General features: G+C 40.8%; 1 protein-coding gene across 4 annotated transcripts in view; it reads right to left on the bottom strand.

The window, feature by feature from the left end:
- Nucleotides 1-26,735, bottom strand: part of FAM13C (family with sequence similarity 13 member C) — a 112,069-nt gene that overhangs the window by 68,704 nt on the left and 16,630 nt on the right. For all 4 annotated transcript variants that reach the window (XM_087432178.1, XM_087432179.1, XM_087432175.1 and 1 more), the window contains one exon: nucleotides 2,538-2,656. In XM_087432178.1, coding sequence (XP_087288304.1) covers nucleotides 2,538-2,656 — 119 coding nt within the window. The remainder of the gene's footprint in view (nucleotides 1-2,537; nucleotides 2,657-26,735) is intronic.

Below are 26,735 nucleotides of genomic sequence, written 5' to 3'. Positions count from 1 at the left end.
TAGCTCCTTGCCACGGAAAGATCTTTCTTCCCTTTCTCAAAGTGTTCGTTATGCTAATATTCTCCCCCCATCCCCAAGAAGGCGGCATTTTACACCTGCTAAGATTTAGCCTGGCTTCTGCCATCACTTTGAGCCAGACCTAGGTCTGGCGTGTCCTCTTATAGTATCAGGTCTCTATCAAGATCCTACTGGGCACAATATGCCTGAACCCGGCCATACGCTGGCTTAAAAAGGAAGAGGAATGTTATCAGGAATGTGAACTACCTGACTCAGAGTTGTTTTTAGCCTCAGATCTCATTTCGCCAGTTCATCAAATTTCACAATCCCTGTAATATTTTGAGATGAGTTTTTTTTTAAGTTCCATTAGAATGTGTCTGGGTGACGCCACCATGGTTCTGACAAATAACTCTGTAGTTTAAAGGTTACCAGCCCAATCGAAATACTAAATCAAAGAGTACCAGACATAACTTGCCTAACACCACTCCTGATCTGCAACTTAACACGGGATCCTGTGATTGCCAACACTGGTGCATGAAGCATTCAGGAATGCTGCTAGCTCAGAAAGGGAGACCCTGTAAAAGTGGAACATGGAGGCTAGAAGAGAAAAAGAGGAAAAGAAAAACAAGGTGTTTGGGTTCCTATGGAGGTTTGCCAAGGTATAGAGGGAGAGAGACCAGATCTGTTTTTGCAAGAAGTGGTCAATCTCTTGGGAAGACCAGCCTGACTTAATGAGGAAGGCTGCCCTGTGACCTGTATCTGGTTCCTTTTCCTGACATGCAGAGGAGGTCTAGGAACCTCCTAAAATTTTACACAAACTTTTACGTGTACGTGCATCTCTTTTTTCCTGAGGAAATGTGCCATAGATCTCTGAGAATCTAAATAAAACTGTAATTTCCCATTCTCAAATGTAAGAGTTGCTGCCCTATGCTTCCTCATCAGAATGATTCTAATTCAATACTCTTAGCTCTTACTAGTCCTATGTGAATGATTCCCACTACACAATCCTATTAAATTTCTGACTTGCCCTCTGATAACAGTAATGTTATCACTTACCTTCCCCACTATAGACAGGACATAAAGTGGTTTTAGGTTTACCAAACATCAAGCATCTTTGAAAAAGTTAATTGCTAATACCATTTTTCCCCATCAGCCTCTGTGGAATATCCACCCCAAAGGGCTACCATGCAATCCATACACAAATATGATTTAGTCTGTTTTTGTTTTGTTTTGTTTTTACTATTTTGAAATATGCATGGGAATACAGTAAGCCTTATTCTTGCTGAGAGAGGCAGTCACCGGTCTGGTGGGAGGAGACAGGGCCCGTGCCTCAACTGGTTCTAATCAGCCTAAAACAGTTTTATTACAATAAGGCCTCAAATAGGAGGGAGAACGTCCTGACCAGCAGAGAAATTACAAGGTAGAGTCTTACCTGACCTGAGGCCAAGTAAGAATAAACAGATAAGAGATGGCAATTTAGGAGGAGGGAAATAAAATTGCCCATGAATCCAACTGGATAGGGAATCACCTTACTTTGGGGCCCCCTCCAACTCTTTGGGGCTCTATGACTCTAAATTTAATATGTTGGATATTTTAAAGCACAATTAACATAGCACAGCCAATCTTCTTTATAGTTGTTGATTCATTTAGACTGTGATACCTTAGAAAAAATTTCTAAAGGTCATGCTCAGAAGCACAGCATCCTTTCCACTAAGTGAGGGCTATGATTACACTGTACACAAGATCCTACAAAGACAGCTGACACAACTAGCGGCTGAATTCTTTCTTCTGTTTACTTCCAGAAGAGACTTTCCATAGACAGCTGCAATGCCAGGCTCCCAGCAGAATGCCATGCCAACCTTGCTGCAGACAGCTGTCCACCCACGTCCTTGCCTGGATCCAGGGATGTCTCCAGCACGTCTAGCAGACCAGAGAGGCCAGCCTGGGGCTACTTCCAGGCTTAAGGACACCACTTGCATCAGCACAGAAGACACACCTGCTGTGCCGTAATCAGGCATTTGCAGGTTCAAATTCTGCCTCAGCCTTTTTCATTTGTGCAACATCAAGCAAGTGCCTTAATATCTCTCAGCCTCAGGCTCCTCCTCCACAGAATGGGGCTATGAGTACCCACTTTATGAGGAAGTGGTGAAGGCTAAATGGGATAATTTGTGAAAAGCAATTGGCTTGACGTCTACACTGTCATCACTAATTATCATTATTACAAAGGAAAACCTAATCATCTCTGGCATGGAATGAAAGACAAAATGAAATCAGCATTTCTCTCCCAGGGCAGGACTGTCTCCATTCCTCTCTGAGCCTCAAGGCTGATTATCTTCAAACTGAAGACACCGAGAAAAGAGGTTATTTACATTTCTCTTAAACTCAGACTCAATGATATTCTTTCTAGGCCCCCTTAAGCAGCTTCTCTGACTATAAGAGTGCCAACACACATCAGAAAGCCTTGATTTCTTGTGTGGGGGTGGCAAGCACGAGGAAATGAACCCCAGACACAGTGCAACTTCCAACACCAAAGGGCCCACCTTGGTTGAAGCCGCACTGTTTCTTGGCACCTGAAAGTGTGGTTTTGTGGACTCTCTTGAGCCGGTGTTCCTGCTCTCCCCCGATACTCCGACTGGCTGGGCACCACCTGCTCTGTCTCCTGCAAGAAGAAACAGCAAAAGCAGATGAGCTCTCAGCAGCTAGCATTTCCACAGAGTTCTTCAGCTGGGGGGTGGGTCTCAGAGCAGGGGAGCAGTAATACATAACACACTCTACCCACTGCACTTGGGGAGGGCAGCCAATAAGTGACCTGAAATTGAAAAAGCCTCTTTCTATCAGTCAGTTGCTGCAAGATAACAGAATAAATAAAAAAACAATGTTCAAAAGATATGATAGCCATACCAATTTTACAGACCTTAAAAATGTTATAGAAAAGTATTTAATGAATAGATAGATCTGAAAATATAATTTCTAGAACAATATTTATAGTACATACTTATTTTTGCAAAAACTAACATATGTATGAATGTTCACACACACAGATTGGGATAATGTGAACCAAAATCTTAACAGTGACTAACTCTGAGATGTCATTTCCTTTCTTTTTTTCTTTTTGGAACTCATCTCTATTTTCTATAATAAACATACGTTATTCCTGTAATAAGAAAGAAATTCAAGTTAATCTGAAAACTAAGGAACAAATCATTTTTATAAATTCCAAATCCCAAGCATTCTAGATCAATCTCTCTCTCTCTCTCTCTCTCTCTCACACACACACACACACACACACACACACACACACGATTGCCATCATCTACACTGCATCCAAAGAAATCATCACATTGGTCATCCCATGATGAAATCTACTCTAATTTAGAGAAACTCCAGAATGCTAAACTTTCTAGAGACTAGCATAAACACACCCAAGCTAAAATGAATCTAGATTCAATACAAGGACACACACACCCAAAATGAAAGATTTATATGTGTTCAGCAGTTGAACCGCTGTAGTCTTTGAGCTATGCCAAACCTCTGACAAATTTTCCTCAGGATAAAATAGCCCCTCTTTACATGATAAATGAAATACTAAAATCAAAATCAATGAGAAATTCAGTAAATCCAGATGGCTACAGTCATGCAGTCACAACATCCAAGTGATGCAGTGAATTTGGGTCTGACTGTGCAGGTATATGGTGGTGGCAATATAGACGGAGCTCCTCTACCAGGGGCGTGGGTTGAAGTCAGCACAAGTGTCAACATGTCAGGTGTCTTAGAAGTCATTTTTCCAAAATACCAGAATAATTTGGTGGAGTATTTGCCAAGTAGTCATCACAAGCTTCTAAAACAAAATCATATGAATGCCTTCCTATCAGAGGGCTAAAATGGGGAGGAGGAGCAGAGCTGAGGAAAAGGAATGAATTAGGCCTACCAAGATCCTTTCTTTAATTCCATTTTTCAAAGCCTCCAGCTTCAGGCAAGAAGACCCTCCACATGAAAGTGTTCCATTAGTATACAATAGTTCCCTAGACTTAGTAGCTGCTGTGAAAAATTCTACAGCTACCCAAATACTGGCCAAGGTTCTCCAAACAATGGTTTTCAAGTGAAATAGCTCTGCTTGCCACTTGCTAAGTGTGTGACCTTAGGCAAGTTACACCAATTATGTAGACCTCAGTTTCCTTGCCTGTAAAATGGGGATAATACTCCAAGCTCACAAGGTTGTTAAACAAGGTGTCATTAGAACCTGTCTTAGTGACTGTCAACTAGAGGCACACAATGGACAAGAGATATTGATGATGATAATATTCCTTTTATAAAAATTTCCTTGAAGCTCAATACTCTGAAACTAGTGTTATGGAAATCCTTGGAGACTTAACCCAAATGAATTTAGCAAAAGCAAACCTATTTTTGTGGTAGAATGCTTGTTTCATGTTTCTGTGCAAATAATAATTCTATTTTCAACATCATTTAGAAGCCTCAAGATATACAGGCCTAAAGAAATGGCCCTTCTAATCTCTAAAAAGTTTAAACCAGAAATTTTCATTTTATTAAAACTTTACCCTTTTAGGAAAGGGTGGTGGTGGTTTTTGTTTTTGTTTTTGTTTTAATTTTACAAGAGAGTATTTTATCTAATCCTTTGAACTCACAAGAGGTTGAGAAGGGTTAGAGGCCACACACTACTGGACTCCCACGGATCTTACAATTTATCTTAGGGATGAATAAGAGGGGCTCTGGAGAAAGTGCTGCCTTAATCTGCTCAAGCCAGACATATGAAAGGATCGCAAGAAGAGACCTTTTCTCTGGCATGGGTGGACAAGGAGTACTTGGCAACAGCTGACAATGAAGACCCTGATTCAAACAGAGAAAAAAGTGGCAATGTCAACTATGCTTCTTTTGCCCACTAAGAATTTAATTTAAACTTGAAGTTTTAAGAATTTAAAACTTCAAGATGATATGGAGATGGGGAAGTATAAGTAAAGAGTTTGGTATAAATCATCCTATTAACCAATAGAACAGACTTTGATGCAAAATGACAGATGCTGCCCTTTCCAATGACAAAATGTTAGATCATGCTCCAAAGTGCTGATCTCCAAAACCCCCTCAGATCAGAACACAAGTCCAGCCTCACTCAGAAAATGCTGAATGGGTTCTTCCTTCCAAAGCTCCTATGAGTTTGGAAAATCTTTTGTTCATAAGAAAAAGAATCAAGATTTTCAGTTTAGTCTCCTCCACTCCATTATCTCTTCTTGGAATGGCCCCATGGGGACCAACAGCCCCCAAAAAGCCCACACTGGAATCAATAAGCCTTCAAATCATTCTAACTTGGAGGCTACATGTCTTCCAGCTGTGGCCCCAGACATCATGGAACAGAGAGATCTCCCTATTGGGCCCTAAGTGAATTCCTCACCCACAGAAACCATAGGAGGTGATAAATGATAATTGTTATTTTAAGTTTTAGGGTTATTAGTTACATAGCTACAGATAACTAAAACACCACTAACTCTCATCCATTCTAAGATATCATCTATTATAAAAAGCCACCATCAGTTTGGTTAAATAACAGCTTTTTAGGGAAAAAAAATAATGCCACATTAAGTGCATCCATCAATTTTTTGTCACTCAGGTAAGAGAAAGGTGAAAGTGTGAAAAGATGTGTGTGTTAGCACCAAGGAACTGCAGAGCATGCCCAGTAGAGCATGGTACTGTGAGTGATACAAAAGAAGTCTTGTCAGGAGCACACACCAGAAAAAGCAACTGTAAGAGTCTAATCTGGAAGACTGAAGAACCTCACAGGAAATAGGGAAGTAAACCCCAATCCTTACGTGCCCTTGTTTTTAAAAATAATTCCATGCTTTCCCTTACAGGAAGAAGGCAGAAGGAAAGGGAATATTATTCTTACTGAATTAATAGAACAGTAGCTTTCAAAGGTATTGTGCTGCCAGTTGTCATTTAGTCATAAGGATATAAAGGAAAAAATACAAATGAGAACAGTAATACTCAATCATATTCATCTGCCTCTATAACAGAGATTTAGCCAGACACAGGAGAGACCAGGACTCACTCCCTCGGTGAGCTCACACCTCTATCTCAGTTGTACTCTATCAACTGGCCAGTGACAAGGTTAACTACTGCCAAAGAAAGTCCTTACAGTAGATAATGTACTGGTGCATGACTGAGAGTTAACACATTCTCCTCATCCACCCCTTCCACCCCCCAAGGTGACAATGTCCAGACAAGAAGTAAAGAACATATTTGATTACCTTTGCCCACTTAATCTTCATTAAATCTTTGTTTGGAATCTGCTGTAACATGCAGCTCAAAAATTCTAAAATTTTAAAGCAGAGTGTTCATCTTGAAATAATTGAGACATATTTTTACTTAAAAAGAAATCACTGGGGCCGGCCCTGTGGCTTAGCGGTTAAGTGCGGGCACTCCACTACTTGCGGCCCAGGTTTGGATCCCAGGCGCGCACCGACACACCGCTTGTCCGGCCATGCTGAGGCCGCGTCCCACATACAGCAACTAGAAGGATGTGCAACTGTGACACACAACTATCTACTGGGGCTTTGGGGAGAAAAAGGAAAAAAAAAAAAAAAAGAAATCGCCGACTACATACCAAGGATGTTGATAGTTAAGGAGGTTATATAAAAGTGAAGAAGACATCCCTGCCCCCAAAGAACTTTAAAATCTACTATTTGACAAAGACTAAAGTGTAAGAGGGCAGAGCCTAACTTGCTTACTTCTGTGTTAATGTTTATCAAATGGGCAGGTCCAACCTGACCAAGGGGAACGAGGGAAGGACAAGCCAAGATCCTCTCCTCCAGGCTTCTCTTCCTGCCACCTGGCCAGGCATAGCCTGGATGGGCACCTGTAAGATGAGTCATCCTACATGTTTTCCCGCTCCCAGCAAGCTTCCTCTACCCTTCAACCTCACCTCCAGTATGTCCCAAGTCCAGTCTCAGCGGAGCGATTTGCTGGTTCTCTGCAATAGGCTGAGGCAATCAAATTGACTAAGCTCTGAGATATTTCATAAGAAAGCTGTTCATACAACCAACATTATTTAGCTGATTTTCTGATCTATGAGCAGAGGCTAGAATAGTATACACGATGACAAGAAAGAAGCTATTATGTTGAAAGGCTCAAAACCTCAGCTGAGTTAGGGAAAAATTAGCTGCCCCTAAGCAGAAATGATGAAATAGGATATCTTGTCCTTCTTGGGATTTTAGTGAGTTCAGCTGACTCTTGTAGAACTTGAGAGAATCTAGTTTTAATCCAACGGCACGGCCACTACTTCAAGTCCTTCCAAGTTCCCCAATTTTGGAAATCCATGACTCAGAAGAAACAAAAGAATTTTCCATCCTAATCTCAGTTCTTCTGATCTGCTCTAACTTGTCAAATCAGAATACTACCCTTGGGCCTCAAAGACATACACATCCTCTAAATCTTCCTTCCAAGTTGTGTTCAATCAAAACATCAACTTTTTTCATCTTCTCACACTTGAGGTTTTATCTGTGTCCATTCTCTTCTAAAGCTGATAAAATTTTATTTTCTTCAACTGCTGGCTTAAATTTTAAATTAAATGGTTGCATAACTAATCACTCCACTGCTAATAACAATGCCTTGTATTTATGAGAGCATGTTCTTCCCAAGAGTTCTAATTACTATCTGATTAATACATCTGATATCTCCATAGTTCAGAAAAGCATACACATTTAGCTCTTAGAACGAACAAGGGAGAGTGTTATAAATCTACCCTATCCTATACCACCCTAGAGTTCCTTTTACCTTAAACTTGCACATGTCTGAGAAAGTGACTTAAAGCCCTTTTGAATAATTGGGAATTTTAAAGACTTTACTCTTAATTAAAAGAACTATTGGATTATCACATTCATTTCATAATTGGGGGAAAGGAGGTCCTGGAAGAGCTGACTTAAATTTCCTTTAAAAAATATGTGTCTGATTATTATTTAAAATGTTCTGGCCCTTTAAGAAACAGGGGACCAGGAGAACTGTTTCTTCAGGTGTATTTTTTAAATAATTTCTGCCTACCTTCATCACTATTTCAACACAGAAATAAAATAAACCATGGAGAAGACAGGCATAGGTTCAAAATCCACACATATTCACAAAGTAGGATCACCTCCGATCCTATTTCGTTATCTATAATAGAGATAGCCCATTTACTGCTTACAGTTGTAAAAATTTCTAGTAGAAAATAGGCAAATTATGTTGTCTATCTTATCCACTTTCCAAATCAAATAACATTCACTGAGTGCCTGATCTGTACCAGGCACTAAACTAGGCGCTTTTAACTGATATTTCCTCATTTAAGACTAGGAGGTGGATTAACTCTCCCAGTGTGCCTAGTGTCACGCTACCCCATCCCATGACCAGTTTCTCCTAGCACGGAGTGGCAGAGTTAGGTGGCCAGCCCTCTCACAGCTTTTAAGTGCTCCCCAGTGTCCACCAATTTTGCGGCTTTGGCTTCTGAGATTCCCATTAGCAACAAATCTATTATTCCATTCCGGAGAAGATTTTATTGTGGCCTATGCCCTAATGCCTTTTAATAATCTGACTTGTGCCTACTTAGATTATGATGCGCCGCTGGGCAAAAAAGTCCAAATTTCTTGTCTTATTTCCCCAAGTCCGGGAGTGGTTTATGCTGTGGCCTTACCTCGAGGCTTTGTGGGTCCACTAATGGCTGCCATCTTGCTTTCTTCAGATGGAGGGGTCCCTATTATTTTCTTTGGAAATACTCCTCCCTAGTTCAACCACACTTACTGTTTCTGGCTGCCTGTACACGGTTCCTGAGACCTGTAACTCTCACCGTGAAAATATGGAGTCTCTCACACCCCGATTTTCCACACGGAAGGATTGGGACAAACAAACTCCAAGAGCTCAGAATGCAAAATAAGCAGAGCTCTATCCGAAAGAGGCTTACTGGAGATCTCGGAGAGCGGACAAAGAGGCAGCGAACCAACAGGGTTCTGTGGGTCCATTCACCTGCATCTAGGAGCCGTCCCCAGAATCTTCAGTAGCTGTCTTCCGGTCCAATCTTGTTGTCAAAACTGTCAAATGACAAAACTAAAGCAATTTAGAAATGGGTTTGATGTCCTTCATTCAAAGGAAAACAGTCCACAGATTGGGGGAGTCCAGTGCTTACCAAGCAGCAGGGCGCTCTTCCGGAGGGATTTTGGGCAAGAGCGGGTTTCATAGAGCTGTTAGAAGCAGCAACACAGAAACAGAGCAGGACTGGCTAGGATGTCGGGATTTCCTGAAACGGCTCACAGGTCCTGTTTTCTAGGGTAGGGTAAACTAGCTAGCGCTCAGTTGGAGGATTGTGATTGGTGTACGTTACGTTTCCTTGACAGGTGTTTCCCCTAAGTGCAGGCTGACTTAAGTTTAGATTTGTGATGTGGGCGGGGCCGCTGGGGAGGCCTCCATTTTGTGGGTCCCAAGGTCCAAATTAACTATCACAATAGAGCTGAGAAGTATCCCATGCAAATCAGCCTGAACACAGCCACATTTAACAAAACGTAACAGCTGGGGTGGATAGTATTCCAGTGTAAAAGCAACAGAGCATACAGTAGAGTATAAAGGAGAGTCACAAGTCATTTGTGTTCTCAGTGGCGTTTATTTTTTCTCCTCTGCAGCATGTGGATAAAGGATACCGAGACTGAAGTGAGAGAGATTCACAAAGAAAGGAAGGTCTTCCTTTAATGAGCTTGCATAGACTGAGCCTCGCAGGCCTCAGGGAGTGGTAGGATTAACCAGCTGTGTGAGAGGCAAGATTAACCTCCTTGGGTGTTGTGACTACCCAAAATCTATGTACCTCCCTCCAGGAATCCTCACATTTCTGCTCCTGCCCACCGAGGAGATAGGGTTTGTACAAGCCTCCAACTCTCCTGTTCACTCCAATTGCAACACGTAATTGAGTCTACAGAGGGCCGCAAACAACAGGAAGCTCGAAGGAAAGCAGAGGGCAAACAGATTCTGATCATGATCACTTTGCTTTACTCCCTAAAGCACGGTATCTCCAAAGGCCCTGAAAAGAGCTTACTTACCCTGACCTTTGAACCAGCCTGACCCCTCAAGGTGTGTGAAGCGTGTGACTTGATCCTTATGACTCCTGGGATTCAGGAACAGGTCATCCCTTCAGCTTTATGGCCTTCCTGGGTTTCTGACTACATTCATTCACCATTCAAATATGCGGTTCCTATCAGGGGCTACGTTCTGTGCTCTTTCTGGTTCCTGCCCTTAGGGAGCTCAGTCTAGCAGTGGCAATGGTGGTGGTGACACAAACCACACACAGGCAATTACACTATAGTATGATAAGTGCTAGTAAGGTAAGTGTGAGATGCTCTAGGAACATATAGCAATGACACCAAACCTGTTTGTGAGAGAAGCATCACTGAAGTGGCCTAAAGGATGAAGCAGAGAGGAGGGGAGACAGAATGTACCAAGGCAAACATGTATAAGCGACAGCATGGCATGTTCAGGGAACTCAGGGCAGCTGACTCTATTTGGGGTTAGAGTCAAACACAGGTGCAGACGGTGAACATTGAGGTGGGCAAGGCCCAGGAAAAGGCCAGATCATATGAGCCCCCTAAGTCTTGAAGAGTTTGGGCTTCACTCTGAAAGCAATGGCATCACTGAATGTTATAAGTAAGACATGTTTAGATTTGCACGAGAGGAAGATCATCTGGGGTGTGAGGAAAATGGATTAGAAAGTGAGGAGGGAGAGTGGAAGAAGGGAGGACAGTTAGACAATTACAGCACCCAAGGAAGAGATGACTGTCACTTGGCATTACAAAGGTGGTAGTCAGAATGGAGAAAACTGATTGGTTTAAAAGATATTAAAGAGGTGGAAACAATAGGCCTGGTGATTGATAGGATGTGGTTGCATAAGAAAGAGGAAGGACTGAAGATGATGCTAAATCTCTAGCTTGGAAAATGGGATGAAGGATATTGCTGCTCCCCGAGATGGAGACAGAAGGAGAAACAGTGTTCAGTGTTGAGTATTAGTGTGCATGAGGCATCAAGTAGACACTGATAAATAGATGGGCTGAAGTCCCAGAGACAGATCAGGGCTAGGAATATATATTTGGGAATGAGCATGAAGTGACGCAAATGAAGTGGTGTAACATCATTCAGCACGTGCAGAGAGAGAAGAGAAAACCTGGAAGAGAACCCTGAGAAACACCAATATTTATGGGACTGATGATATATTGTTAAATTAAAAATCAAGCTGCAAAATAGTAATATAAAGTAAGAGCCCATGGGAGAGGTGGAAGGAAAGATCAAATATATATGTGCGTGTGTGTGTGTATAAGTGTACTTTTTTTGTGGGACATGTTAATTTATAAACTACTCCATTCCTTGAATTGTTTAATGAGTATATATTGCTTGGATAATTTAAAACAAGAATATTTAATTTTAAAAACATTTAAGATATAGACAGATGCAAAGAGACTGCAAAGAAGACCAAAAAAGAGAGATGAAAAGAAAATGCAAAGAGAAAGAAGCTTATTGCCTGACCCTGCTTGGGTCTGATTTCAATGGAATGCTAAAAGATTTTAACTCCATATGGAAAATCAGGATAAAGCAATAAATAAACACTAAATATTAGTAAAAGTGCACTCAACAATATGATTTCTGTCTGAAGATGTTATAATATTCTTTAAAATAGGTACCACTGTTTCTTATGGTCTACTTACGTTAAATTTTAATAAAGACATACAATTTTCATCAGCAAGGAACCAAAAGTCATGACCAAATGGGCCAACCAGAGCAGTGAGTCAGCACCTACAAATACGGCAACATAAGCTTAAGCCTTCCTATCAGAACTGTCACATCCACAGTGCAGAGGCATGAAGGAAAAGCAAAATGGCACCTTCGCCAAGTCTGTACTCTCTTCTCAGCCACATGGCCCCTCGAGCCTGTTACAGAAGCTAGTGACTTATTTTGACTTTAAAAGATTACTATAATTTTAAGAATCAGAAATGCTAATTTCTGTGATTTTAATATAAATTAAATATTTATGTATATTTTAAATAATCTCCCTTTGAGTTGAGATGTAATGCTCCTTTAAATACCTCTTACTTTAGAGCATTACCTTCCCAGGAAAAACCACCTTTTATTTCCCTTTTTGCTGAGAAAGCAAACAGCCTGTTGATGTGGAATCTCTACCATGTTATTTTCTGAAATTATGAAACTATGTCTATTATTCTTTGCTTTCAAATATCCCTCAATGTTTCAGTTCACAAGCTCCCTTGTTTATTTTATTTAGTTTAGCAAGAATCCAATTATTCTTTCTTCTATTCCCAAAGCAGTCATGAGAAAAATCCAAAATTACCATCACAAAAATGACCCCAGCTCCTCAAGCTTCTCCACTAATGTCAAGCACAAGGAGAATGGGGATCCTCAAACTAAGAGAAAGCTCCACACTCAGTGAGCAGGCGGGCCAAGCGGGCCTTCCAATTCTAGTTATTAATAAACTCTGTGGTTCTTTGGTGGCTACTTATTCAAATGGTTACTGAATACTTTCTCCAGTCCCAGGGACAGTTCTAGCTGTGGGACTACAGTGGCAAGCGAAACAAATCATCACTCAGGAAAACAACAACCAAAAAGAAGAAACAAGTCCTAGGTTTTTGTTGAGTCAATGCAGATTCTCACCCATTTCCTACCTTCTGTAATAATAATGGATGATCAAATCAACAAGCCTACAAGCACCACAAGATTTGAAATATCTTCTGAGGAGATCCCTCTGCACCCTGACCTGTGCTCAACTCATACCCTGTGCTCTCTCCATGAAGTTTCCTCATTCCAGGGATGCTTGCCTTCCTCCCGTCTTATTTATATCCTGTCTTATCCAGTCAGTTCAGGCTGCTATAACACAAATACCCTCAACTGCATGGCTTAAACAACAGAAATTTATTTCTCACAGTTCCGGAGGCTGGGAAGTCCAAGATCAAGAAGCCAGCCAATTTGGTTCCTAGTGAGGGCCCTCTTCCTGGTTTGCAGATGGGTGCCTTCTTGCTGTATCCTTAAAGGCAGAGAGGAAGCAAGCTGTCTCTTGTCTCTTCTTATGAGGCCACTAATCCATCTCCCAAAGGCCCTATCTCCCAATACCATCACATTGGGGATCAGGGTTTCAACATGTGAATTTTGGGGTATACAAACTTGCAGTCCATACTCATGGGTCCCCCACAAATCTTATCTCCTCATTGACTTGAAGCCACATCAACAGTCCTGTTTCTCTCCTTCTGGACTCTCCTCTCATTGTCTGTGTGTTTAATCCTGGACAGCCTTGTTTTGCAGTATATGCAGAATCTGTGTGCTTGGCTTATGTCCCCCATAGTAAAATGTAAGCAGGCCAAGGGAGGATGTCTGTCTTGCATTTCTTTCACTCAAAGTTCTTCAGCACTTTACAAAATATTTGTTGATTCATTCAGTCAGTCATAACATGTCCACTGAGCATCAGTGTCTGACGCCGAGGAGCAGTCTTTTGTGGATTTGGGAAACCTAACCACACAAACACACACACACACACACACACACACACACATACACTTCCACAACATAAAAACTCCAAAGATTGGGGCTAATATAAGGGAAATACCAGTTTGAATTTCTGGAAAGTAAGAAACACAAAATATTTTTACTGAAGCACCAGTTTCTCCTTGCTTGCATGCTCATTTCTGTCACTGGAATGAGGCTAAGAGAGTTTGGCCTAGGGAAGGTCCTTGAACAGCTGTTTTACTGAATCAATAAGAAACTGCCAAATACTAACGGCAGCTTGCATTTGCAGTATGTAAACTTTTCAAACTGCTTTCCCATCCATTAGCATAACTTATTGAATATGTTTCTTAAATGAGGGCATCTAAGTACTTGGAAAGAATCAGAGTTTTATGTGCTTCTCCTGTCTATGTTATTATTATGTCTAACAATTTTTCATAGATGACGGTCACGTAAAATTCAACCCAGGCTTTTTCTTCCAAATTCTGAACAAATAAAAACTTTAGATCTTCCTATAAAACACTGAACTCAGCCAAGTGCTGAACAAAACACAACATTAGACAGGGGGGTTTCACAGCTTTCAACACTGGGCTCTAAACACATTCCTGGATTAACAAGGGACATGTGTCTTTCATTCTGTGGAACCAGTCATCGAGGACTTTAAGGAAAGTCTAACTGTTCTCACAAAATGTGGAGCAGTTAACATAAAGGAGAATCATGTCATTCCAACATTCTCCCTTTAAAGACTTTGTGGAAGCATCTGATCTTTCCTATCTTTAAAACATATGATTTCGGTTTTGGTTTTTTTTTTTTGAGGGAGGTTGTAGAAGGCAGTGGAAGGATGACGGGAAATATTATCTCAGGAATTAGAAATGCCTAGATGGATTTTCATTTAACAGAAACTTATTTAAAAAAGCATTTTATAACTGGAATTAAAATAAACTGAGATGAAAATGGAATACTATGTACTACACTATCTCAAATTAAAAATAAATTAACAGCAGTAAGAAAGTAAATCCTGACAAGGAAATTATTCTAAGATATCTAAAGAGAACAGTCATATCAAAAATAGTGATATCTTGGGGCCGGCCTAGTCACATAGTGGTTAAGTTTGGTGCGCTCTGCTTTGGTGGCCCAGGTTTGCAGGTCGGATCTTGGGCATGGACATACACCACTCATCAAAGCCATGCTGTGGCAGCAACCTGCATACAAAATAGAGGAAGATTGGTACAGATGTTAGCTCAAGGCCAATCTTCCTCAAGCAAAAAGAGGAAGGTTGGCAACAGACGTTGGCTCAGGGCCAGTCTCCCTCCCCCCTCAAAAAATAATAATAGCGGTATCTTGTGAATACCTAACATTCACTTGCATTATGGTTTCTCGTCCATTTTAACAGCAGTAAAAGTTGCCAAGTCTTTGATGTTAGGTCCCCTTGGTAATACCCCAGATACTAGACTTTGGGGGGATTCCACAGAGCTGCAAAATATTAGCTCCCTCTCAAAAGATCTCCATCTACAATATTAGCACAGACCAGGCCAGCTCTCCAGAGGCCAAGCCTTGTCTTATCAAAGGCCGCACAAACAATCTCTATGTCTAATTTCCCAATTAACAGTGATTAGTACTGTTTATCTCTAAGTCTTTTATCAGACTCTTCACCCACAAATAGAATATGTAAAATTTTTGCTTCAAAGGGGGTCTCTATTTAGAAAGGATGTTTCCTTCTACACCATAAGACCAGATGACACATGTGGACTGAACTGAATATTCCAAATAACCCATGAAAAAGTTTTTATGTGGACCTGGGGAGAGTCTAAGAAGGTTCTATTAGACCAAAATACTAATTGTAGCACCACTCATGCTGAAGAAGTTTTTCATTTGGAAACCCAGCATTCATCTGGAATGAAGAAAAAGCTTAACACCCAGGACATCAAACTCAAAAACATTTGGAGCTCGACAAATATCTGGCATCTCAAACCCAAAAGCCACAGCACCCTGCTCCAAACTAGTTTCCACAGAGCTTCAAGAAACAGGAAATGCTGAAGGGAGACAGGATTCCACCAAGTGAACGATGATGGGAATAACTGAAGAAATCTCGTAAGAAGTAATTCTGCAAACCAGGTCACATCACTTTTTCAGTTAAACTATCTACCAGCTCTCCCTTGGCTGCACTGTGCTTAACCTGGGATCACATCCCCAGGGACAGGAATGGCAAGTATTAGGTGCTGTGCCAGGAGATGCAAGCCCATAAGATACATATTAGAATGAAAGCCCCATAAGGGCCATGCTCTCCCTGGACTCATTCTCTACATTATCACATAGAGGTTCTCAATAAATATTTGTGGAACGACGAGTTATTAACATGGCATCATTTCTTGGGACATCAAATTTAAGTGAAGATTTAGGGGGGAAAAAATCTGTTTCCACTAAAACAAATATATTAATAAACTGCAGCATTCTTAAGACTTTTTAAGATGACATGCATGTACCAGTCAGGATCCTTAGCTTCCAACAATAAAAACAAACTCCAATTTAGCAAAGAATAAATTTATTGGGAAGCTTAAAAAATAACCCAAAGGGCTGGAGAACCAGATATGGGTCTACAAGGCCAAAACCACTCCCAGAACTGGTCCAGTGTGGACACTTCTGCCACCACTGAGCACTCTGCATCTCTGATGCCATGGAACCTAAGACCATTATGTTATTATTTTATTTTTAAAGGAAAAAAGTAGATAATGCTGCTTATCAAATTCTGTCACTACTCAGATTATAATAAGCACCCTGATTTCAGCAATATTAAAATGTTGGGAATATGTGAATTTTAGGATTGATGAAAAGTGCTCGATTCTGCAGTGTACATTACTCACACCACCACCATGGCACACAGCCCGGGTCTCGTCTTTGCTGCACCCACTCCCACTCCAGCTTGTGCCCGTGTCCTAGCTGAAAGGGAGGCTAGAAAAACAAATACTGGCATTTTCAGCTTCTATCGTGGAAAAAACAAGATTCTGCTTTTTTTTCCGTCTTGTGGGAAATTCTCCAAGTACAAGAACAGAGTTCAGATGCTGGGCAGCCAAAATAGAATGACAAATATCCCCTATAGGGAGATTTCAAAGAGACTCCCTCTTATGGTAAAAGTTCAGTCTCCTCTGCGGTTAGGACTTAGAAACTTAGAAAAATGTTTGAGAAGCACCAGAACAGGAAAACTCCTTAGAACAGCATCCAAGGTCCTGACAATCCAGCCCCTGCAAACTACTCTAGTCTAGTTTCCATGACCCCACCCTTCGCACACCCTGTAGTCCAGGGACGACAAATTAGGTGGCAGCTCTTGAACTGCCATCATTGCTCATGTCTTCACTCATGGCGTGTTCCCTCAGATGAGAAAACCTGCCTCCCCCTGCAATTCTTCTCTACTTAAATCACTCCCATTGCACAACTTAGACCAAAAATCACCTCTCATGTGAACTCCTCTGTATAGCCCCATCTTTGTGACCTCTTAGCACTTTATACATATCGCCATTGTTGTAGGAAGAGGTCCCCACTCAATATCTGAACAAAAAGCTGAATTTACTGCTTGCTAAGCAAGGGAGAGCTGCACTTGAACAGACATTCTCCCTGAGCAAAGCAGAGTTGGCTGATCTTACACAGGGTTTGGAGACCCTTCGAGTCCAGGGGCTGGGAGACTTCCAAAAGCTGGAATGTTTGGGGATCAGCCGACCTTTAGGTGCAGAAGCGAAGCTGGAGTGAGAATGGGTTGACTGGCTGACTTGCAGAAATGTGCTCACTAGAGTTCAGCTGTTGCTGACTGTCTGGCTTTACAACTGTGTGTGTCGGTGAGGTGTGGGGGCTGCTGTTACTGATTGGCTAGCTTACAGAAGCATAAATGATTGCTGTTGTTGACCAACTTAAACAGGTGTAAAACAGGTTTTGATGGTTATTGGTAACCATGGCCACAGAACAATCAGTTTTTTCCCAAAAGGATAGGAATTTTTCATTCTCACTATTATGACAATATATTAGGATGTGATAACCATAGTAATAGCCAACATTCTAACATTTATTGAGCCCTTACTATGGACCAGGCATTACATAAGTACTTTACAACGATTATCTCATTTAATCCTTGGAACAACCTTATAGGTGGGTACTATTATCCCTCAGTTCACAGATGGGTAACCTTAGGGGCCTCCCTGGGATCCAAGTGCAAACAGAACGATGACAGAGGCTACACCCTTAACTAGCGCACGCTGAAGATTTGCTGATTGCTCCTGTCTCTGTCTCCCCAGTGCTAAGACACCCACCTCAAGCACAGGCACCAGCTCTCCCCTCTCTTTGTGCCCACAGCTACATTGGTTGAGGGCTTCTTATGCAGAGGCCCTCAAAGTCCGCTGTTACAGCCAGAAAGGGAGGATCCTGAATCACTCCATTAGTTCAAAACCTGATCTGAAGGTCAAAAACTCTGCGTCTCGCCATCCAACCATGGCCAAAGTCAACGATAAAACCAACACCCTATGCAAACCGTCAACTACATTAGTGATTTTAAGAAAGCCAGGCCTTAATATAGTCCACCTGGTTTCTAATAACTTTGCAGCCAATTCTCCATCTTTGATGCAACTACTGAGCCTAAAAGATAGGTTATTAACCTGCCTCAGCTTCCCCGAGATAGCAAGGTTCCATGAGCCTAAAAACAGAGAAACACCAGGAGCATAAAACCAACAGCTGATTATTTTGCCACTTTCTGCTCACGTGCATCCACCCAAACAGGCCTGCCCCAATCACCACTCCTCAAGAAAGGCACTCCCATACCGCCTGAAAAAACCATCATATAAAACATATCAAACCACATCCAAAACAGCACTCACCCGACAAAGGACTTGTCATTAACGACAAAGATATGTCATCAAAATATCTCTATTTCCCTCCCATCACTCCTCAGTAAGTGCCATGAAATTCCTCTGCAATTTTTTCCTTCATTAAAAATTGTATATTCTACTTATCCCAACAAATGAGAGGAATGTTTGATTCCTCCTTCTCCCAAGCCCAGCCAGGTCTTATTCTCTGAGGCCCTGGACACATTCAAACTCTGCAGTAACCTATTTGGTGTGTGTATTGAGGGACCCATATGTTTAATCCACCCTCCAAATCAATAAAAAGCATAAATCAATTTTAATACAACCATAAGAATAAGTAATACCTAGTAATATCATTCAGTTAGTCATTCAACTGTGTGGCCTTGAGCAAGTTACTTAACTTCTCTGTGCCTCAGTTTCCTCATCTGTAGAAAGGAACAAGAGTACCAGCACATCATAGGGTGGTTGTGAGAATTAAATGAATTATTATATACAGAGCACTCAAGAGAAGGATACACACATGGTAACTATAATTAATAATATGGTATTGTATGCTTGAAAGCTGCTGAGAACAGATCTTAAACATTCTCACCACACACACACACACACACACACACACACACACACATGCACACACACATGAAAACAGTTAACTATGTGAGGGGATGGATGTGTTAATTATCTTGATCTTGGTAATCATTCCACAATGTCTATGTATACCAAATCATCACGTTGTACACTTTAAGTGTCAATTTAATATGTGTCAATTATTCCTCAATAAAGTTAAAAAAAAGACAAGTCTGTGCATGGCCATTACCATAGCAGTAATATTTCATAATCATCACAGCTCTCCAGGTATGACCTAGAAGGTCTGAACCAGGGCTACAGCAGTAATATTGACAAGGAAAGAACACCTGGGAGAGATGTTCTGGGTTTGAGGATGAAAGCCTTCAACTCACCCACTAGCCATGTCTAAAAGGCAAATAGGATCAACATGGTGCTAAACAGCTGCACAGATAGTGGACACTTTAGTGTACATCCAGAAACTTCCAAACATCTGACTGCTTCATGTCATGAACTGCTTGGCCCCCTGCCTTGCTCCACCCCTAGAAGAGGCCGTCTGACCCTTGGCCTGTGTAAGGTTCAGCTCTACCAGGATCTGGGGCCAACTCTGTCCTCTGTCAAAGGAAAGGAAAGGCAGTGTGGGTAACATGGCAACAGATCTGTCGTGCCACATCTGCCACTAGGAAGTTTTACTCTGAGTGTCTGCCTTGTTCCTGTCCCCAAGACCCCACTGTAGTAACTGGATCCCAGTCATAACACCCTACACCCATATGTCTCTGCCCTGCCAGCCTGCTTAGTGCCCACATCCTCCTGGACTGGAATCCCATTCAGCTCTCGCCAGTTTCCCCGGAGCATCGAGGAGCTAGCCCATACAGTCTGACTTCAGGAAGACCCTTGCATTGGTTTCCTAGGGCTTCTGTCATAAATTACTATAACTTGGTGGCTTATAACAACAGAAATTTACCCTCTCACAGTTGTGGAGACCAGAAGTCCAAAATCAAGGTGTCAGCAGGGCCACGCTCTCTCCAAAGGCTATAGGGAAGCATCCTTCGTTGCCTTTTCCAGGTCCAAGAGGCATCTGCCATTCCGTGGCTTGTGGCAGCATAGCTCTCATTTATGCCCCCATCCTCCCATGGCTTCTTTCTTCCCCCGTCTCTCCCTGCATACTCCCCTCTTCTTAAACAGACACCAGGCATTGGCTTGAGGGCCTGCTCTAAATCCACAATGATCTCATCTGAATTCTTACCTTAATTACATCTGCAATGACCATATTTCCAAATAAGGTCACATTCTGAGGTTCTAAGTGGACAGGAATTTTGGGGAGACACTATCCAACCCATTACACTCCTCAACTTAGAGAGGAAATGGAGGCCCTCTCTGGCACGTTCAGTCCAGCATCACTAATGAAACATCATGTTACTGAGGCTGATTTGAACAAATCAAGCAAAACTGATGGATGGTTTTGCCCAGGAAGGGATTATTAGTGAAATGGACAGTTTGGGAAGTGAAAGAAAAGGCCAGGTTTGGGCGTGTAGGGTGGGCCATCTTTGGAAAAAAATATAAGTCTCAAAATCACTAAAGCTATAAAAGTGACATTAAAATCATCAGTTTCGAAATAAGGGAGACAGAGGATAATCTACATGTGTGTGAAAGACACAAACCTTAGTCTTGTTTGCAATGGAAAAAACTCCTTCTAAAGAACACAACATTAAAAGGCTCTGAGATAAATCACATTTAGCAATTAGCTCACAAGTAAGAGGAAGCCAAAACAAACCAACTTCAAAAGTACCCTAGTCAATGAGAAAATGTGTTCAGAGGTGTGGCATTGCAATCAGACACTGTAATAAATTCTAGATGTGTCATTTCTGAAATTTTAACCAAATAATGAAAATTTCAATGACAGGAAAATAAAATAATGCTCAAGTACAGTTGCAGCTACTGCATTTTCTGATTTTAAAAAAATCTTTTAAAATAGCATCTGCAAAGACTTTCATTATTTTGTGAATTAGAATTTTATTTTCACTGCCCAGAAATTAGATCCCTGTCTCATTTCCAGCACAAGCTCCCTGCTGCCCGCTCATCCTGTTGCCTACTTGGAGCACACCCCAGTTTCTGCATAGAGTTGATTACCTCTCGAGAGAACGTCTGCCTGGGCCCCTCACTTGCCCCTAAACCCTAGAGACCCCAAGGCTGCATTGGCTATCCCAGAGCTTGCCAGATCCCTGCACTGTACATGGGCCACGAATGGTTCTAACATCCAGACCCTGGTTCCTCCAGACGCTTCATCATGTTAAGAACCAATCACTGAGTTCCTATCTTGTTTTTTAGCATAAGGGGGAAGTGAAATAGTTACAGATTTAATAGGGTGCTGTGTTTTGTTATTTTCTGTATTTCCATCTTGATGTTTCACATCAGGTAGAAAAGGTTTCAGCTGTCATAGTCTTTATAAGTAACCAGTAAAAAAATAAACAAAATTTAAAAAGGAGCCTAAAATCATTAGTATTTGCCTGTTTTTTATTTAGAGCTAAACTAATTCAGTCTTTTGTTCAATCTTCTTATCTTTCAGAGAGAGCAAAATCTGGGTCTTCAGAGGACCAAGCTCTCCGGGTTTCTAAATCAAATGTCAGTTTCAATACAGCTGAGAAGACAGTTGGCAAAGGGAGGGGGAAACTGACAGAGGAAAGAGGTGGGAGGGAGAGATGCCCTCCCATGAATCCACAAGCACAACATTCAACGATTTTCCCCTGGTGATTTTTAAATCTGGTAGGCTATACCTTCGGTACAGTCAGTGTTTTCTGGATTAAAACACAGTAAAAGCCAACCACTACCCCCACCACGCTGGCCGACTGATTAAGAGAGCTTTAAACCTTGACCGTATCCCTGTGGTTATTTAATGTTAGTTACAGCTGAAAAGCCTAAAAATCTAATGTCGGCATGACCTTTCCTATTGGAAATTTCCCTGCTACACAGCAACATTACCAAGCCAAGCAATCATAACATTGTAGTTCAGCATATTAAGGAACATAAGAAGTAGCACTGATATCTTTGTTCCTGCAAGAAATCCCCTAACTGTGGCTATAACTTATCAAGCAGTAAAGCTGCAGAGGGCTCAACTATAAAAAAATCTATATATAAACTCATAACATAACCAAGCAGGGCTTCGCTGGGTGGGAAGGCAAAGTTCCACTGTGACTCAAAGACCACCAGTTACCTGTGTCTGGAGGCAATGACATGATAAAATAATGATTAAAAGAGTAAAGCCATCCTTGTGTGTGACACCAGCCTCAGACTAGAGAAGCAGTTTTCAAGGCAGCAATCCGCTGTCTGGCTGCTTAGCTCCATTAGGATTAATGCTCAAAACATGGTGCTATTGTTCTGTCTGTGTCTGGCATCAGTTATGTTATTTTCGATCATTTTAACACAGAAACTGGCTTGTGAAAGTCAACCTTCCTACTGACTTGATGAGGGCCACTGCTCATGGCCAAGTAGGGTCCAGTGGGATAAATGGTCTGCAGACTTGGAGAGCAGATTTTTCAGTCTTTTTTGCACTTCTGTCCAATTTTTAAGGCTTTGTCATCCCACGAGAGTAGTCTGCTTCTTCCAGGATGTCTCATGCTATTTGGACACTAAAGACGTAAAATAAATACTGCAGTAGCCCTCCTAGACGACACAGGCTGCTGATGTCCCTTTCTATGCTTTAACTACCCTAGAAGGACTGAACTAAAAAACAAAATCCCGATGCTCTCAGGCTACATGGGTGCAACTGGTTACTTCCACCTTGGAGGACGTGAGTGAGGTTAGATCTTCATGCCATTCATTCTTGATATAGTCACCAGATTTAGTAAACAAAAACACGTGATGTCTGGTTACATTTGAATTTCCAATAAACAATGAATAATTTTGTAGTATAAGTATGTCCCATGTAGATATTTGCTTGTTCAAAACTCCCATTCCTGTTCAAAACAATACCTACACGGGTCATACTTATACCACAAAAATTATTTGTTGTTTATCAGAAATTTAAATGTAACTGGGCATCCCATATTTTATCTGGCAACTACGGCTCTTGCAAAATATGAAGCCTAAAATTGTAGGCTTGAGGTTGATATGTTATGTCTCAGTCCCAAAGTAATATTTAACCATGTTTGATAAAGTTTAGATTGGCGATCTTCGTTACCCGAAATGTCAGTTCACTATGTTTCTGCTATCCAGACTTCCCAAACAGCTTTGCTTCCAAGCTCCAAAACAGTCTTTCTAAGTCCTTGCTAAGCTGTTTTCTTTGCCTAAGAACACCCTGCTCTTGGATAAATATCACCAAGTACATGAGGATGTGAATTTGCATATCTATGTGTATGCAGAAATCCAGATCCCACATCTGACAATATCCAAATTGTCAAATCCACTTTCTATAGAAAGTATTATTTTTGGATCAAATTTTAAAATGCCTCTTAATCACAGCACCACGGGTTTAGTTGGCATAACCCAAAGAAACTACAATCTTCTGGCAAGAGTAAGATCCCATTTATTCCTAAATAAAACAATAAAATTAATAAACTCTGAAGTTTCATTTGGCAATAGAGAAGAAATCCATAACTAAACCTACTTTTTTCCTGATAATAATGATGCAGATGTTTAACTGAAGGGATGCTTATACAAAACTCCAATTCCTGTTCAAAACAATAATATAACAGCATGTATATCCTTTGGTGGTAATTCATTAGCCTAATTAACCTAATTAGTGTTATTTTTCTCCTTCTAGTCCTTGACATTAATAACATTAATACTTCAGTATTGTGAAGGACTAGAAGAGAAAAAGACCAATTAATTTCTTCTTGCTTTAGGGTATATGCTAGTTTGAGCAGAAGAGGTGAAGTCATTAGTGCTGCTGGTCAATAATTCATTCTCCCCCTTAGGACACACTGTAGGATTGTACTTCCTAGTCCCTTGTGTTATAGGATTGTGGTTATAAGGGAAGCACATGACCAGCTCTGGCCAATTAGTAAAGAATGGAAATACTGTTTGTTGCTTCAGGCCTGGAGCTTCTAATTATTTGTGCAAAACCCTCCAGAGCTCTCTTTTCTGTCTGACTCCAAAACCAGCAACATTCAAGACTGTGACTGCTCAGTTAGTCTGGGTCCTTAATTGATCACCATGATAAGATACTTTCTGGGGTCCAATGATGGATATGTAACATGTGCAAGAAATGTACTTATGTTGATTTAAACTACTAAGGTTTTGGGTTATTTGTTATTGTAGCAGACCCCAGCCTAGCCTAACTCAGGGGACAAGCAATTATTGACATCTTAGTGTATATTCAGCCAAATGAGTCTATAAAACATTCTATACACTATTTTTAGCCCCCTGAAACTTGCTCAATGTTTAAGGTCGTATCATTATAACTTTTAATTCTCAACAAACTTTTAAGGCAGATATAAATTATCATCTCCACTTCATAGATGAAAAACTGACACTTAAAGAGCTGGTAAGTAAATGCTTAAAGTCATACAAAAAGTAAGTGGTTGAGAAGGAATTTGAATCCATATCCATCTGGACCTATAGACCATGCTTTTCACTACCTCCATATACCACCATTCAACTATTTAGCTCTGGGATTTATTAAAGGAAACTTCTACATAGTAGAAGGAACAAATCTTGGAATCCCATGGAGGATCAAAAGGTGCCAATAGGGACAAAGGTGTCCCATGGATGTTACTCTTCTTTCCATGTGTTGGTAAGTCTTGACTATGGGTTGAATTTATAAGGCTGTATAATGTTAGAAACCATCTTTGGAACTCCGTAAGGAAAATCAGAAATTCTTTAAATCAGAATTTATTTATCTATGCAAAAGATGCAGAGGAAGAGGCAAAACAAGTTCCTTTTTTTCAAGGAGATTTCTGTAACTTCCATCATAGGTGGAATGTCAACGAGATAATGGGGGCCTGAGCACTTCGATGCCAAAGTTTCAAATTTCCCATTGCTTATAAATTTGTCTCAAACCAGTTATGCTGTTTTGAACACAAACTCTGAGTAACAATTTTTTTAACTTTTGAGACTTAACGCCCAGGCAAACAAGGCACATCACTTAATTTTAAGACTCCTTCATGTCCATATTTAAGCTGAATATATTTCAAAAAAAAATTAATAAAGTTATTTTACAGACATTCTAGGTTCCTTTCTAAAAATATCTTTCTTCATCAGCATAATCATTTAACAACATATTGGTTGTGAATTCAAAGAGGAATATCAGAATCTGGTATACCATGAGAAACCAGGAAACCCAAATACTGACTCAGATGGCCTCATTTTCAAAGACCCTGAATTTCTCAGAGCTCTGTCCCCTTGAATCTCAACCATTTTACTCTTGGAAGAGTGAAGGGGAAATTGGAAATCAAACCCAGAGGACCACCTTTCCTCCTGACCAGTAACAAGTATTCAAAAAAATCCATACCTAAACAGGAATTGAAGTAAAAGCTCTACACTGCAGCTGCAAAACACGTGAGAGAAATAATGCAACAGAAACTGATGTGTCAAAACAATGATCTAAGGCCAATTGTTAGAATCACGGTGAATTCACGCTCTTGACACACTGCAAGAAGCAAGCCCTCAAAGGCATATTCAGAACTTAAAAGTCTTCCTCTCACTGAAAAGCAAGTGAAATTCTATTTGAAGTTCATTTTAGCTTTCCAGTGCTCTCAATTTCAAAGTCAATCAGCTGTACTGCTTTTCTTGCTTTTCTGTTTGCATTTGCTCAGTGTTTCAGTAATATATTAAGAAAAATATACATAAAGTAGATCTAAAACTGGAAACAGAATTTTGGTTCCTTTTGGGGGAAAAAAATGACCCAGAATCAACTATTGTCTTTCTTTTAATTCAGAGCCTAACACAATAAGAGTAAGAACTATACCCTCCCAAAACAGAAATATAGTAAACACTTCATAGTTAGGTTATTTTGCCTGAAAAGTGTTTAGGGAGTTTTCATTTCTGCAGAAAGATAAAAACGCAAATTTCACAATCAGACTGGATCCCTTTCCAGCCTCTTAACACGTCTACTGGAACCAAGTGGAAGAAACCTAATGCTGATGTACACCAGACCGAACAGCTGGTCTCCCTAAGGAAGTGGATTAGCAGCATGATCACAGTACACAGCTCTCTGCAGAAAAGCTCTCTATATAACCTCCTACTTTTGTCTTCTGCTAAAATAGCCACCAGAGGGGAGGACAGAAGGATGGTGCATTGCCTGATGCCAGCTGGTAGGGAGTGAAGATGGTAAGACTCAGTCTACCAACGCTAAATCTAAATGCCCTCTGGACAGTTCTGAGGTCCAATACAGGAAGTTGGTTCTGTTCTGTTACTCAAATCCAATCATCCCCAAATCAGGTTGTTAGGAATTAATATTATAGCAATACAGAATCACTTTAATTTTCCACAAAATATTACAACATATATAATCTACTGCCTTGAATCAGTTCTCCTCCCTAGAAAGAGTATTGCTATCTAATAAGACATTCCACACAATAGCAAAACGTAACTGGATTCGACTTTGATAAGGAGTTCCTGCTCAGCATCAACTCGCAAGTCTTGCCTAACTTCAAGTTCATCATATCAATGAACTCTAGTTTTAGCATCAATAAAACCTGACCTTTCAGGAGATAGGTCATTAAATGGTCCTTACCCAAGCCATTCTTTCACAAAGCCCATCGTCTAAGGAAGATAGGGATAAACAAGCAGAAAGGAAAACAGCAACTGTTCCTGGTTCAAATAAATATTTTCCTTATTCCAAATATCTTAACTTCTTTGACAACATTCTTGCATTGC

This window comes from Ceratotherium simum, chromosome 6 (genome assembly GCF_057802395.1).
Source record: "Ceratotherium simum simum isolate JZ-2026a chromosome 6, ASM5780239v1, whole genome shotgun sequence".
NCBI classification, from domain to species: domain Eukaryota; kingdom Metazoa; phylum Chordata; class Mammalia; order Perissodactyla; family Rhinocerotidae; genus Ceratotherium; species Ceratotherium simum.
The sequence above is the reverse complement of the archived record's forward strand: the minus strand, read 5'-3'. Positions and strand labels throughout refer to the sequence as shown.